Source organism: Plectropomus leopardus, chromosome 19 (assembly GCF_008729295.1).
Source record: "Plectropomus leopardus isolate mb chromosome 19, YSFRI_Pleo_2.0, whole genome shotgun sequence".
Lineage (NCBI taxonomy): Eukaryota > Metazoa > Chordata > Actinopteri > Perciformes > Serranidae > Plectropomus > Plectropomus leopardus.
In genome coordinates this window covers 8,551,582-8,568,324 of record NC_056481.1, presented here as the reverse complement: position 1 = coordinate 8,568,324, position 16,743 = coordinate 8,551,582, and the positions used below count along the sequence as shown (strand labels likewise).

Sequence of the window (16,743 nt, the reverse complement as noted above, 5' to 3'; positions counted from 1 at the left end):
GCTATTTCAACCATGTGCCAATACCTTTGGCTAACAATTTAAACGATTAATTCATTAATTCTTATCTATTTCAACAGTTTAATCATTATTTTTAACCAAATAAAGCATGCCTATTTCAACTGTTTATTAGTTAGTTTTAGCTAACTACAGTTTATTCATTACTCTTTGCTAACCAATGCTATTTCAGCTGTTTGGCAGTTGCTGTTAACAGATTATTACTTTTGGCTAACCGTTTAAAAAGTCTATTTATTTCTTTAAGCTAAATATTTTACCGGCTATAAGTCACTTTTATCTAAATGTTTCAACCATGAGAGAGTTTGGTATTGGGCCTATGTCATCTCTGGATGTTTGTGTACAGTCTGTGGCCTATTTCTTTCCCACTTTCAGATACCTGTATCACAAATACAATCAGATGGCTGGAAAAGTGAAGTCAAAGTTCCCACGACATGACTGGATGAAAGAAGTGGACGTAGCAACTATGACTTCACAAACTGGTTTGTGAATTGCCGTTTTGAAGCAAGAAAATGTCACTTGTCAAATGTCCTTACCATAGACTGCATTTGTTTACACTAGTGGCGTTTTTACATTAGGGGCCTGTGGGGCTCCACCAGCGGGCGCTGCTGTGCATTGGGAGATTACAGGCTTTTTTATGTCGTTGAGTTTAAATTAATAGCAAATCCAGCTTTGTCTACTTTATGAAATGCTTGCTATGCAATTTACTCTCAAGATTATTATTTTTGTTGTTGTTGTGTAGTAGTGTGTAGTTTTGTCTTTTAGCCTGATGCTGCCACTGTATTATAAACGTATTGTATTGTATAAATGTATTATAAACTATTCGCGTTTCCGGACAAACAACTGCGCGTGCATGCCGCGTGCGCGTGCTCGACGCATTCCCATTGGTTGATTTGACAGGCGCGAGGGCAGGTACCATGCAGGTATTGCTAGCTTACTTTAGCTAAGTAGGGACTGATATGTAGGCCTTTTTATGTTATAATGAATCGTGTGGACTATTTAACTACTGTGCGGTTTAAAGCAGAAACTGGAAATTAAACATTTGGGACCGCATCGACCAGATGACTTCATCATATCTCAAGAGGGAAAAGATAAAATCATTGAACCGGTTCAAAAGAAAGACATGGCTAACCGCTAGCACAGCAAAAAAAAAAGCCCTGTTTTGTCTCATTTTCGGAGGGGAAACCGCCTGGACAACAACTGGATTTAAAGACTTAAAACATCTTTTAGAAAGGCTAGTAAAACGCGAGAGCTGTGCATCGCATGTGGACAATGCTATAAGGCTTTTTGGGAACCACAAATGTCGCATCGCAGCTTGACAGTGCGTACAGACGCGACATTTAACAACACAACCAACCGACTGAGGGACAGAGGTATGTTCTCGGTATAATTATAAAATGCATACAACTTTGTGGAAAGTGCGAAATTGCCCTGCGTGGACATGACGAGTCCGGCAGGTCGGCATTTTTAGGTGCATTTTGGGGAGACTCCAGGCTCAGGAGCCACTATGAAGGGCGCTATTATTCAAAATGTGTGGCGGACTATGTTGACTGTCATGTATTAGCAGTGCGCCGTTCATGGCGTGAGTTTTGCATTGTATTGTTCTCATGTTGGTGTTGTTTTGATCTTGAGTATTTGATGTTGGTGAAGTCAAATTTGTTGTGTGGGCATTGTGTGGCCCCACCAGAATTTTTATAACTAAAATCGCCACTGGCCCTTACATATGAAACTGACATCAAAGTAGTCAAACTTTTCATGACAAAGGCCGACTGTTGCATCGCCAAGATTTGCTAAGATGAAATAACTTCAGAAACCAGCAGGCGGCGGTAGTCAGTGTTTGTCATTAAAAAAGGGAAACTTGAAGATGGACACCATGAATTCAAGACACTAGTTAGCCAATTAGCACATTAATGTTAAACAATAAAAAATATTAAAAAACAAGAATTCTGGGAGAAAAATGTCAACACATCCAAGAGGATCTGATGGCAAAAAAAGACGTGACATAGACAGATGTAGATATAGGTTAATTAAGTGACTTAAGTACTTCATTTAATAAGTCAGTGCAATTACTCAATCATTCCAGGTTTTCCATGTCAAACTTAAAAACAAACTGAGCTATAATTGCCACATTGTAGAAAATTAAAGCTGCAAATTGCTTTTTACATTCCCAGCAGGATCTGACCGTGTCTACAGATGGATTCACACTATTACATTAGTGAAGCTCAGAATAACAAAGTGAATTTGTGATGATATGCACACCTGCTGTTGTCTTTAATTTGAGAAAAGACAATTACACTTTTAATTAGCTCCCAGTAAATTATAAATGTAGCATTTTATTTAGACAGACACCTTGTCAGGCGTCAACTCTCTTTTGTCCTCTGTTCTTTGGCTTCTATTATATTTTGACATTTTATGTTCAAAGGAGGTTATAAGACAGAAAAAAGAAAAAAAACCAAACAAATTTAAGACATTTATAGCCTTACTTTTGATATTTTTCTCAGTGTTTCTCTATTCCAGTCAAATTGTGTGATTATACTGGAGACATTTCAACTTTTTGAACATCACTGCAGCAATTTCCCCGCCGGTGACACCTTTTGATATAATACTAAGAATCTTGTTCATGGTTCTGATGATGTTGTTTGTCCTCTTTTACACAAACACTTACATGAAAGAGTTGAAAAACCCAGAGTTGACTGAGCCTGTAGGAAACAGAGAGAGTCGGATAAAGCTGAACCTCCGTTGTGATACAGCCAAATTTAAAAACATGACTGCGTTAAAGGTTAATTGGAAAGCTGCAGCCCACATCATTTCCTTTTTTAACTGACTTGTTTTGTCCCAGTGTTGCCCTTTGATGACTGTTACATTTTTTCATGGCAAAAATTGTGTTACAGTGAGAGCAGCAGTTTGAAGAAGTCTAAGATCCTGAAGTCCCGGCAGCTCCAGGGATCCTGCTCGGTAAAGCGACCCTGACCTTTGACCTCTACGGAGAAGAGAACATATGCAAACTTTTTCTTGAGGTAGGTCAACAGTAAGGTATGTAGGTGCTTTCTCAATTCTCGGGGGGGTAGTAGCAGCATATATGAGTAGTACAGAGCATTTGCAGAAAGTAACATTTACTCAAGTACTGCACTGACAACATTTAGATTCGCTGCTTGCACTGTACATAACTATTTCCATTGTGTGATTTTGAAAATGTCAGAAAATGAGTCTGATAGCTTTAGTTACTACTAGTTATTTTGTATATTTAGATTAGCTGAACAAAATAATAATGGCATCTAGCAGTAAGGTTGTCACGTCCAAAAATCCTAGAAATGTCCTTAAGTACTAGAAACATATATGGAGCTGCTGCGACTGGCTCCTGGCCTCCTGTCATCTTGCGAAAGTGGCCCCAAAGTAAAGCAAATTGAGTATCCCTGGTCCGGATTTTAGTGACATCTAGTGAGGAGGTTGCAGATCGCAACTAACTGAAACTCCTGAGTACTTCTTCCACTGCTGTTACAGAGTAGATACTGTATTTGAAATTAAAAATTAAATTTGCTCACAAACAATTGTTCAAGGAAGAGCAGAGATTGTAGAAATCGTAGAAAAACTAATAAGTTCAAGTATATTCAGAAAGTGTAGTTAATTGTATAAAAAGATGTCTTTATCAGTCTTGGAAATTGTCCACAAGATTACAGCAGGTTAGCAGAGTACATACTGTACTGTATATCCACAGTGTGATGTACCTGCATAAATAATGTGCAAAGTGCAAAAAGCAGAATTCAAGCTGCCTGTATGTTATGAAAAATATGGAATATATTAGTCTGCATTGTCGCCCACATCTCCAGATAACTTCAGTGACTCATATCCTGTAAGTTAAGTGCAACAACATGGTAAGTCAGTCTGATTATCTGGTTATTAATATGTGTTCACAAACACAAACCTGCCGTGTCTGATACAACCAAATAAACATTTAAAGGCTACATGGTTGTTAATTTGCATATATTATTGCACGTAATCCTGGTGCCACTGTAAAACTGATGATTGCATTCACACAATCAACCTGTGAACATGAACCAGTTGCTGGAGGCTGTTGACTTAATGGCCCAGTGTTACACACACTGGTGACGGGGTGTAACAGTTGTGGACTGACAACTTCCTCCGTCTCTTGTGAGCTTTACGTCACTTTGGACAAAAACACCCACCTAATGGAAAGAGTCAGCAGCCTGTAGCTCCAGAGCTGCATGCGGCTCTTTAGCCCCGCTGTAGTGGGGAATTTAGCGACATCTAGTGGTGAGGATTGCATATTACAACCAGCTGAAACTTCTCCTGGTTAGAATTTGTTGTATTCATTGTTAAGGATTTTTTTACTGAGAGCCAAATCCCTCTCCAAGAACAAACAGAACAGCTGGTTTAAACCTGTAAAAACACAGAATAAAGCAGTTTCTCATATAAAATTCTGTATTTACCCCATACAACTCATTAGCCCCTCTCATAACTGACATTATAGGCTGCCGACCAATAGTCTAACGAATGCATGTAAATGTACTTATTCGTAAGCCAAAGTATTATACACATTAAAATTTTGAACTGATGATGGTGCTGGATGAAAGGTTAAGGCATGACCAAAGTTATTTCAGTTTATCCTGAGGGTAACTTAAATATTTGTACTGAATTCACACACAAAAAAACAAAACAAAACCTCAGCGTGGTGCTAGAGGACAAAACTGGATCACCAAAGTCATTGGGATTCATTCTTGGGTGACCATGAATGTCTGTACAAAATTTCACGATTAACCATCCAGTAGTTGTTTAGATATTTCAGTCTGGACTAAGCATTGATAAACTTGTGAATATCACTAAAGTAAACATAGTTTTCATGAGGTTTGGTAATCAGAGAGGCCTCTTGTGAAGGAGCTATATATTTGATTTAGGTGTTAATCCGCATCTGCAATTTCTACTATTTGAAGACAAAAATGATTCTGCCTACATCATAAGTGTATTTTTTTGTATCTTTTTTTGTTTTAAAAAAAATCTGCTTCTCTACTTAATATCAAATAACACAGGAATGTCGTGTTAAGAAGCACATTTTAATAAATGAGTGTGTCTGCTGCATTCACACACACACACACACACACACACACACACACACACACACGCACACACACAGAGACACGCGCTGTCTAATCTGTCACTCTATCATAATTTGATCATAATCCCTAATCATAATCACATCGTATCTTAAAGGTGTTCTCAATCTGGAGTGGGATTATGGGATTGCAGAGCGTGTTTGTGTGTGTGTGTGTGTTAAAGTGTGAATGAGCGATCCAAATATATTATGATGTTAGTGGTGTGTATGATGTGTGTGTGTTTGGGGGGGTGAAAGGGCTGAATTTAATTTGATGATGGCGGGGTGCAGGTTGCACCCTCTCACTGATTCAACCAGTGTATCCAGTTTAAGCCTGATATTACCAAACAATAGACTCTGACCTGTTAAACTGTGTTTGTGCACCCCTCTGAGGTTCATCTTTTATCTCGTTCACTTTGATTTGTTTGTGTGTAAGAACATGAAATGAATCAAAACAAGATGAGTCAAAGAAACACTGATCTACTGCTCCTTTGATTTCACAATTTTGGCCAGTTTGCCACTTTTCCCATACTGAAATATCTCAACAAATGTTGAGTGAATTGCCATATCAGGCGCGTCTGAGCTGCTTGTCAGCTGCAGAACATTTAGGAAAACGGTGGCTCACCATTTTTTTTAATGTGATGCTCGCCTTTGTTGACTCGATACCACTTTACACTGCAGTTTAAAGTCTGCCTCTGTCACAGAGATGAGGAAATACAAAGATGTTTGTTTTACCTCAACTTCCTTGCTTCCCTTTCAAAACAAAAGCTATCTGACTGTGTCTCTGGACAGAATGCCATCAGTTGCTGATACAATGCATTTTAATTTGAAACTTTTACAGGATGGGGTTGTCAGCTGTGCAGGAGCATGCACAAAATCATAAATGAGTGGAATATGTGCTTTCAAATATGAAAATACAGCAGGCGATTTGCCTTTACGCCTGGTTAAGGCTGGACTATTCTGATGCAGAAAGAATGTACTATTTATAATTATGCATGTAAGAGAAAAGTTATACTCTTATTCAAATTGCACTATTTTTGCTGTAAGATGTTTTGTTGGACTTCTAGATTTTCGGTTTGTTACTGTAACAAAGAGTAACTGTTTTGTTACTCCTCCTAAAAGTGTGAATTTTACATTATTTTATTTATTTTGCTGTTGGATTGCTAAATGTAGATGCACTACATTCGTTTTACTTGAGTGGACCAAGCGTTGGCATTAATTTTATTTTGGCGAGATTTTATATCAGACTGTAAAACACAGATTACCAGTTAAGCCTGGGCTATTTTTGTTGGGGAATAATGCCCTGCAATGTTTGACAAGTTGTAAAATGTTATATTCGGTAAATTCGTTGTTATATTAATCGAGCAACAGAAAAATAATAGCTAGATCAATTAAGAAAAAAATTGATAGATTGATCGATTCATTGAAAAAATAATCGATAAAAAAATAATTGTTAGGTGCAGCACTAAACCCATCACGTACTGGCTTTCCTTTTTCTTTTGTCCTTCTTCCTTCTATTATTTGAATGGATAGCAGCTTCTGCGAAAAGCTTTTCAGTCCTCAACCTGTAACCTGGAGCTGTTGAAGAAGCTGCAGCTGCTTCAGAAACTCCATTTACAGGGCGCATACGTGGTAACACCGAACTTGCCTCGTGTTGCAGCCTTTCTATAATATTTTCTATAATATATATGTATGTATTGCGGCTGTTTAAGCGTCTTGTTTATTCCATCCTCTGCTGAAAGGGCGATGAAGGTGTTCAGTGCCAGTGGTTGTTTGTGCTCTCTACACCTCAAGGTCAGCTGACCTATTTGACCCCGACGCGCTGAAGCACATGTGCCAATAGAAAAACCAACTGCTTTGTTAGCAGGGAGGAAAATGCTAGCAGTGTTTCTCTTTCTACTCGTTTTTTTTTTTTTTTTCACCTGCTCCTGTGCTTTCACTCGAGTTCTTCCTCTTATTCCACCCACTCTCTCTCTTTTCACAGCGAAGGATTTTTCACTCGAGGCTGTAACCTTGGGGCAAGAGAAATGTTGACCGGGGAATTCTGAACGGGGCGCCTCTGAATTTGATTTGAAGGCTCCAAATGTGAGCTCAAAGGTGCGCAATATCCATACACAGTGAAACAGAATGAAATATAATACACTGATGGCCCCCTGAAAGCTGTGTGTGTGTGTGTGTGTGTGTGTGTGTGTGTGTGTGTGTGTGTGTTCGTTCGTGTGTGTTAGTGTGTCTTAGCATATGATTTTGAGTGGAGTAATTTAGCAGATGAGCGTGTGGCCATTGTTAGAGGGATAATCTGGCTCTTGCTGCTCAGATAGGTTAACATGCAGCAGATTAGACCAGATTACCCCAAACCACACCAGACAGGACAGCCTCCTCCCCCCTCTCCCTCCATCTGAGCCAACCCTCCTCTCTCTTTGCCTCTTTTTCCTCCTCTTTTCACTCATCATGATCCCAACTTCATTTCATCCTCTTGTGGCTTTAGGTTTCCACATCTTTGTTCCATTTTTGTATCTATCTCTTCAAGCGTTCCCTTTATTTTACCTCTGCCACCACTTAAACCTCCCATCATTCATTTTCTTCTCTAAAGTAGAAACACATACACATCTTTGTTGTGTAGTCCAAAAAAAAGCTGCACGTCACTGGTTATCCGGTGCAGAAGGTCCATTTAGCTAAATTGCATGTAGTTAATCCAGCACATTTTACTCCCGAATTGTCAAATACTGACTGTTGGTCAAAGGCAAAATACTGTATGACGCCCATGGTACCCCCCGCATCAGTTTAGGAACTTCAGGGACACTGTGCCAATTTATGCTTGATGCATGCATTGTCTCTTTTCAAAATAATGTTATTTTTATCTTAGGAAATTACAGTTGTCATGAAATGCACACAGTCTTTTTCAAACTAAATTTAGAACAAAGGCAAACGTTTACTTCTTAAAGCAGGTATCCTCAGCTCATTTTGCTCTGGGGCCACTTTTGCAAAAAGGAGCAAAAGACAAGGGGCCAGTCACAGCAGTCTCATACATGTTTCCAGGATTTTAGGACATTTGTAGGATTTTAGGATGTTTTAGGGTTTTTTTTGACATGTCTAGGATATTATCGGATTTTTGTAAATTTCTAGGATTTAACATCATTTCTAGGATTTTAGGAAATATCTAGGAAATCAACAACATTTCTAGGATTTTAGGACAGTTCTTAGATTTTTTGGATGTTTCGAGGATTTTAGGACATTAGGGGCTTAGTTAGGACCTCTGTCAGGGGCTGTGGGGATCCTTCATTTGCCCTTTTTTATAAACAAGCTCTATTTTGATGCTCTTTTTGCACTCTGGTACTTCAAAAGTACAAAAACAATTCCCAGTGTGAATCACTTTATTTTTATTGTGGATTAGAAAATATTTGGGTGCCACCCGGCGCCTTATCAGGTGCCAGATTTGGCTCGTGGGCCATGAGTTGAGTATCACTGATCTAGACTGATAAATAGCACTATGGGAATCAGGTAAAATATCTATTTATTTATTGTGGGGTGAACTGTGCCTTTAACCCACTAGGTCTGCATGAGTGTTAGTTGTGTGTGCAGTATATGCTTGTGTGTCTTCACATCTGTATGACCGTGACAGTCAGACGTTTGTTGAGGCTCCAGCTGTTTGTATTTTTGGCCGCTGGGGTTTGTTTGTCAGCTGCTGTGTTTGTGTCATTCAAGCTATTAATGAAAATCTCACCGTGTGGTGAGATGACACTAACAAACACAGGATAACGATGTTATCGCTGTTTTCACATCTGGCCCATACGTCCTAATCTATAGGCTGAATACAGTGCAGCACATAAAATGAATTATTAGTCAAATTATCTGATTATTTTGTTTATGCATCAGTAGGTGTTTGTACTTTAATGTCCATACTCGTCACCCATCTGTCATGTTTAGATGATTGTCGGGGAGCATCTGTGTGTGTGTTTGTGTTTGGTTAGGTGTTTATATGTGTGCTCATGTTTGTCTTTCTAAAAAAAAAAAAAAAAAATTCTCCAGCTGTTTCAGCACACACACAGCTGGACTACTGCCTTACTAATACAAGTAGCAGGATTAACTTGGAGGTATTGAGTTACAAACCAATCAGGGGGGCAGGATTAGTTGCCCAGGTACAGTTACTGGAGTACCTGTCCTCCTCAGTTTACGGTGACAGAGGTCAAGATGTGGTCAAAAGGTGACTGACCACACACACACACACACACACACACACACACACACACACACACACACACACACACACACACAACGCAAAGACACATCCATCTGTTAATGTGTGCAGCCAGCTTTTCTCTCCTTGGACCAGCATTTGTGTGGTAATTAGGAAGATTTACAACTTTCCACTTATTTTTTGCATTCATCAATAATTTGATATCTGACAAATCTAAACTAATAAAACTTCATCTTAATCAATCTGACCAACACTTCAAAACTAAATTTAAAGTTATATTAATGGAAAAAATCTTCATATTTGAGACGCTGGAACCAGCATTGTGTTTTTCAATTAACTTAAAGGAATAGTTTTGTCATTTTGTCATCCCAAGTTGTCATTCTGGGACAGCGTGTCAATTTACACCTGTTAAGATGCACAAGAAATTGACAGTTTGTGCTCATTATGTAGATACGGTTTTTATAAAAATAAACTTACAACGGTAGTAAAACACCTCGTATTTATTTCCAACACAAGTACGTGGTTAGGTTAAGAAAAAAAACATAGTTTGAGTCCATATTCATGTGGGAAGCAAACAGCGGGCTTCCGGGTGAAAGTCCAGGGTTTGTTGTATGCAAAGCCTCTTTTATTGTTGGTTGCCCAAAAGTCTCTTTAGGTGGTGATGGACACTATACTCACATCATCCCAACAATGGAAATTTGCCACAATCAATTTAAGCCATCTTCTCGTGTATATCTGGCAATATCTGGTTACGTTCTACCTGGTTGCACCTAAGAAGAGCGTGCATGAGGCCAGACATAACATGGATTACACCACGCTCATGTAGCTGGTTTGCAATTTAGTCAAACAAACGTGTCTCCTGCTGTTCCTTGAATTTGTCTTGCCATCAGAATCACGTTATATTTCCAGTTAGACATTTCTGTTGGCGTTTTTGTGTAAATGACTCCTCTTCTTTACCCTTGGATGTTTTTTATTCTTGCCGTTTCACACCAGTTGTATGATAGAAACGTCATAAACACGCCCACTTGCTTGCTGTGAATTCTACATTTGGACATTTCCTAGACTTTGTACCAGGGAGCAGGCAGGATAAAGACTGTTTAATGTCCGGTCCAACCGATATGGACATTTGTTTTTCTCACATACAGCAGGGTAACATCCAGAAAAATCCAGGGTTGCATTGCATGTGTGACGGGGACTTTTGTTTTTTTGTACAGATTAAATAAACAAGATATAAGTCTTTTTGCTAAGTTAAGCTAACTCCTGGTTGTAGCTACATATTTAAGGAGCAGTTTGAAGATTTAAGGGGATTTATCATCGTTGTAATTTAATTGTTATTTATGACATCTATTGCACGTCTGTCTGTCCTGGGAGAGGGATCCCTCTTCAGTCGCTCTTGCTGAGGTTTCTACGTAGTTTCCCGTAAAAACAAACAATGGTTTTCTGATTCTCATGGAGGGGTTGCTAACTGTGGTAGCCAACTTGAAAATGTGGTTGGTTTGTCCATTTTGAGCTACTGTAGAAACATAGTGGTGCAACATAGCGATCTCTGTAGACGAGGACCTGTGTCCAATGTCGATATAAGCTGCTCAATCTAAGGATGGGGCTTGTCGTTTGGGAGGTTATTCCAGATCTGTGCTGCATGATAACAAAACGCTGCTTCACCATGTTTACTTCTAACTCTTGGGACGGTCAGACGGCCGTCCCCAGATGTCCTGAGGGTCCTAGAAGGATCTATATGTCACAAGGGTTTCAGAGATATATTTGGGAGCCTATAGCCAGAGAGTGATTTATAGACAAGCAGCAAGATTTTAAAATGAATTACCCTCCTGGAAACCAACTAATTGATTAATTGACTACCAGAAACTATATGTATAAAAAAAAAAAAAGCGCTGTCCTCCCACTTTCTCCACATGTTAATTTTCATCCCTGTCAACCCCGCCACAATCCCTGACCCCCCTCCTCCCTGCTTTTTCGGTACCATTGTGCACCAAACTGTCCTGGATCCCTGTAAGAGCACAAAAGCACAACAAAGACTCAGGAAGTGATTAGTGGCTTAACGAGGAGGAGGCTTTGCCGGGAGTGAGGGGGGCTACACGGCCTCTTCCATGAGACCGGGTGAGGGGGTTAAAGTCTCAGGGCTTAAGAGGTCAGTGTTAAGTTGTGGAGGTCAGAGGAGAGGTTAATTAGGAGCAGGGCTTTTGTTTACGGGGGATAAGGAGACGCGGGAGGCGATTCACTTGGTATCCTCGCTGTGTTCCTCCAGCCACCCTGGAAGTGTCATCCACCTCCGCTTTCCCTCCTCCTCCCCGCTAATTGTCCTGTCGCTGAAAGGAGATGTAGTTGAATTAACTTAATTGTCACCATTACTACACACTCGCCCCCCCATCACCACAACACACACACCTCGAGCATGTTTCCTCAAGTATGTTTGGTGCGTTCTTCCTGCTTCATTTAGAGAACGTCTTTCCAAGGAGCCCTGGCCATCACTGTCACTCAGAGCCCGTTGTGTGTTCGTCCATTGTTTCTGCTGTGAAAACACACACAGAAACAGGCTGCTCTGTAGACTCGAGCATCTCAAGTAGAGCAGAATGAGCCACTTGATGTGAATGCAAGAAAAAGAGAAACTAAACTGACACCGACACAGCTTTCTCTGGCGCTACATTTGTCGTTGTTGATCATCGTTATTCAGCATTTTTTGTGAATATGTCTGTAGAACTGTACTGTTAAGTGTTTGTTTTCTCCTGATTGTTACATAATATGTAGATGTGGACAGCAGTATCATGTGTTTATCACGAATATACATAAATATATAATATATAAGGCGAGGTTCAGTTGTGAGACAGCAATGGCACAATTAACGGTTCAGCGAAAATGACCAAGAAGTGTCCGAAAGTGTTTTTTGTCATGTGCCAATTAGCTCACTGTAGAGTCCTCTTCACAGGACTCCCCAGACTGTGAGTAGGAAGTGGTGAATGAATTTGGACACTGCTGTATAGTGCCCTGGGGATGATATTTTCCTGTAGGCCAACCCAGAAGCTAACTTCGCCCTGGTTCCCTTGTCAAAAGGCCAATGGGATTTTTCCATTGAATTTTGGAAAACTGCAGAAAGTAAGATCTGTTGTTCTTCATTATTCCTCTTTTACACTTGGTGCCCACATCACACACAATACCACTCAGCCATCAAAAGTTCACTTTAAAAATTGGCTTTGTTATGCTAGTGGTGGCTAATGTTTTCTGGAAATGCTGGCCTCAAGCACAGATGAAGAGTGGGCTCTTTTTTTTTTTTTTTTTAACTCCACTCCCCTATATTTTTTCCATTTTCAAATCATCTGTTAATGTCTCCTTTTAGAGTATGCTCACTCTGACCCATCATTATTATGAAGCTTATTTGATTTGATTTAATAAAGGATGGAGAGATTACCACAACCATGCATCATCTGGGGTGAAAAACTGGCACACGACTCCTCACACCACCATGCAGGGACATCTGTCTGTTGGCGTAATTGGCATTAACCCTTTTAAGCTGGGTGACCCCCTTTTTCACGCCCAATACAGCTCACATTTGCCATGTCTCTTGTGTGTGACTAAAGAGAATTTATATTTTATACATTCAAACTTATTTGCCGTATGGGTTTACGGTTTACCGGGACCCACCTTTCCCAACATCCGGTCCACTTAAAAGTCGCATCAAATTTTTTTCATTTGATCCACACAAACAACTCTACACAAAGGATGCCACACTCCAAAGCATATGGCCCAGCGCAACCAGAATGTGTTAATGCTGATTGAATACGCTGCTCTATTAGACTAATGTTAGCAGGCTGTGTGGACTGCGATGCTAATCCAAGGTAACAGAATGGAGCCGGAGCTGCAGCTTATCTCTGAACTTATGGATATTAGAGAATAGAAAAGTGATGAGAAAGTGATTAGAGTGGAGGGACACCACTTAGAGAAACATACGCTTTCAGGTCCGTGTGATCACACCGTCCACATTACTGCTATTAATGATGCAAGCAGCTTACCGACAGGGCCGCTGAGGTTATGGGATTTAGCTGATAGCAGACAGTGATGTCTGTTTTGTTTCAGGATGTAATGTCCTCCCGATTGCCATACACTTTTTGTCCTCTGGGGTCATTCTGTCCCCGCCCTGTTTTGACCGTTATTTAAAACATATTGTATAAATTGTCAATCAATTCTGTGTAGCACCTTTAGTCTTACTTCAGTCCAACCCATTACCGCACGTTTTCACTTCCTTTTGGAATTCAGGGTTAATAGACCTTGTTTACAAAAGTATAAAAATTATATTTTGATAGCAAAAGATTTCATTTGGGGTCAGATTGACCCCAAGGACAACACGAGGGTTAACTCCTGTTTCACTGTTTGAAAAATGTGGCACATCATCATCATAATCCCATTTTTCCTCTGCTTAATACGACGTTTCTCTCTATTTGTTTATTATCATTTGTTCTCTAATACTTTTATAAGACAGAGGTCAAATTAACCCTTTAAAACCTGGATCAATATCACTTTTCTTGTGTTGCTTTCAGGTGCCTTTTACATTTCACAATCTAAACTGTAACAATTGTAACACAGTTGTTTATGATGTGTTTTATCATGTACTAGTTTGATTTGTTCACTTTGTACCTCTGCTCATTTTAATTTGTTTTAGAGCTCTGATGGAAAAAAAGCTAGTAAATGGCCCTTGAGGTAATATTGTTTCCTTTTTCTTTCCCAGCTATTTATATTTATGAAAGCGTACAGCATTTACATATGTTTACATATCACAATAGTTTTTTTCTTTGACTGTAACTATCATGTTACAACTCAAGGAGTTATAAGAGATTTTTTAAAATACAACCCTCCCCCCTAAACAAACCAAAACAAAAATACCAAAGCATCAAAAAAATAAGTCAATTAAATCAATAAATTTAACTTTTCTCCCCCTTGAGTTCAGGATTTCAAGTCTCCCCCCATGACCACTAAACATGCCTGGAAAAATTCAGACCATCAGGACTGTTTATTAGGGACCTGTAGACAAAATTAACTATTAAACAAAGTTGAATCTTTTTTGTTAAGCCATAGCATTTATTTTTAAAGTGTTGGGAGGAGGGTAGTTTGATAGTTCCAATACACGTTTTTTCCTTTTCCTGTTTTAATGTAATGGTTCACAATAGAGATTCGTTTCAGAAGAGACTTTGTGTGTCCAGCTTGAGCCTAAAAATGAGGGATATAAATCCTCTTGGTTTGATTGACAGTGCTGCCATGACAACCGCTCATCAGCTCCAGGGTGTCCAATGAGGAGTCAGAATCAGGGTCCCTCCCTGACTCCCAGGTGAGCTAAAGAGTCAGACTTAAACAGATTTCTGTCATTTTACTTCGCCTTCTCTCTGGCTTTACTCCGTCATCCAGATGATGTTCAGATCGCCGCTCGACTTATTCTCAGCCTCCCGGATCCTCCTGCCTCATTTTGCGGATGGGGCCCCTGCTCTGTCCCGCTCCAGGTCCCCGGAGGACCCTCCCTCCGCCTGTCCTCCCCTGGCTCTCCCGGGGTTGTGTTTTTCCGCGGCGCAGATCGCCAGCGTCTGCGAGACTCTAGAGGAGACCGGAGACATCGAGCGGCTGGCCCGGTTCCTCTGGTCTCTCCCGGTGACCGCAGACGGCCGAGACTCCATCTCTGAGCACGAGTCCGTGCAGCGCGCTCGCGCCGTGGTGGCATATCATACAGGGAGTTTCCGCGAGCTTTATCACATCCTGGAGACACACCGCTTTACGCGCGCCTCGCACGGTAAACTGCAGGCGATGTGGCTGGAAGCTCACTACCGGGAGGCAGAGAAGCTCCGGGGGCGACCGCTCGGACCTGTTGATAAGTACCGCGTGAGGAAGAAGTTCCCGTTACCGAGGACGATCTGGGACGGTGAGCAGAAGACGCACTGCTTCAAAGAGCGCACGCGGGGGCTGCTAAGAGAGTGGTACCTGCAGGACCCGTATCCAAACCCCGGGAAGAAGCGGGAGCTGGCGCATGCGACCGGGCTTACGCCGACTCAAGTTGGGAACTGGTTCAAAAACCGGAGACAGAGAGACCGTGCGGCAGCAGCCAAAAACAGGTCAGTGACTTTGACTTTTAATCAAGCGCAAATTCTGTTAAAATGAAACTAACTCCATGTGTCCAAAATGCATCAATGTCCTTACTGATCACCCATTTTACTCTTGCATCCTCTCATTGAGGCAATTTTATCTCCATGGGCAGCCCAAAGTTGTGCGTAAAAAGAGCTATTCATGCGTAAAAGCGCACGGCCATTCAGCTTGCAGGGTTTTTTGTTTTCCCTGTCAGTCTGACCTGGACGATCTTTCGCCCTTCTCTCTCACTATAATTTACTTAAGGGTCAGTGTATGGGTCAGCCATCGTGTAAGTGAGGGATGAACGTGCATGGATGTGTGTAAATTGCTTCTCATGCATGCATTGGAGATTATTTGATTTGATGATACATTTTTAAGATTTCAATCAATTTTAAGCATTAATTTTGGGTTCAGCTAAGAGATTTATTTATTTTACTGTTTTTTCACAATAACAGAACAAAAAAGTTTTTCTTCAATTTTAACTTGTTGCATATTACTTAATTTTGCACATTTTAACTTATCTTTTTTTCTTCATTTTCAGGTTGCAGCACCACCGAATGTGTCCAGACGGTGGGCGTTCACTTAGTGGAGGAGAGTGCAGTCCAGATGAAAGCGGGGAGCGCGCAGATGGAGAAACTCTTCTCTCAGTTACAGACAGTGACTCAGACTTGGATGTTTGAGACTTAAGATCATGAAATGGACCTTTAGGGGCCTGTGATGGTCCACAGTGGACTACCGGAAGAGAAAGATGCTTGCGGACAAAAGGTTATACTGGAAAATCTGACAAATTGATCTCCCTTAAAATAATCTTGGAAACTGATTGCCTCGAAAAATGTAAGTAAATAAAATTATAAATCTTAATTTATGTTTACTTTATATCTAAGCTTTCGGTTTACTTAAAATTTAGCTGCATTTACTTAGTTTTGTGAAGTTGTTTCAACTTAAAAATGACAAGTTAAATGACCTTGTTCTTTGTAAGTGTTAGCAACTCCAGTAAACCAAGTTAGTCAGACTGAATTTAAACACGACAACATGGATTTTCCCAATGACGAACTTAGAAAATCTGCCAGTTCTGTTAACACATTTAATAAAATGTATATTTATATTTATTATGGACTAGATTGCAAACACACATAGTTTACTGAAGTTGTTTAAACCTAAAAAGATCAAAGATTTCAAAGATTTGATTAAGGTTTTCTTATTTTGCAACAACTTCACAAAATTAAGTAAATATGACTAAATTATAAGTAAACTTAACAATTAGATATAAAGTTAACATAAATTAAGATTAATACTTACATTTACCTTCCTA

The 16,743-nt window shown here is 40.1% G+C and overlaps 1 protein-coding gene across 1 annotated transcript; it reads left to right on the top strand.

The window, feature by feature from the left end:
* The first annotated feature begins 1,054 nt into the window (after positions 1-1,054).
* six3b (SIX homeobox 3b) lies at positions 1,055-16,185 on the top strand. The gene is made up of 4 exons (XM_042507268.1): positions 1,055-1,385; positions 2,904-3,029; positions 14,724-15,418; positions 15,973-16,185. Exons 3-4 carry the CDS (start codon positions 14,724-14,726, stop codon positions 16,109-16,111), a joined length of 834 nt encoding a protein of 277 aa, XP_042363202.1. The 5' UTR covers positions 1,055-1,385; positions 2,904-3,029; the 3' UTR covers positions 16,112-16,185.
* The last annotated feature ends 558 nt before the right edge of the window (positions 16,186-16,743 follow it).

Excerpts from the sequence above, each read along its gene's own strand:
- six3b (XM_042507268.1), top strand. The coding sequence starts at position 14,724 with ATGATGTTCAGATCGCCGCTCGACTTATTCTCAGCCTCCCGGATCCTC. Across the intron at positions 15,419-15,972 it reads GCGGCAGCAGCCAAAAACAG|GTTGCAGCACCACCGAATGT; the intron begins GTCAGTGACTTT and ends CTTCATTTTCAG.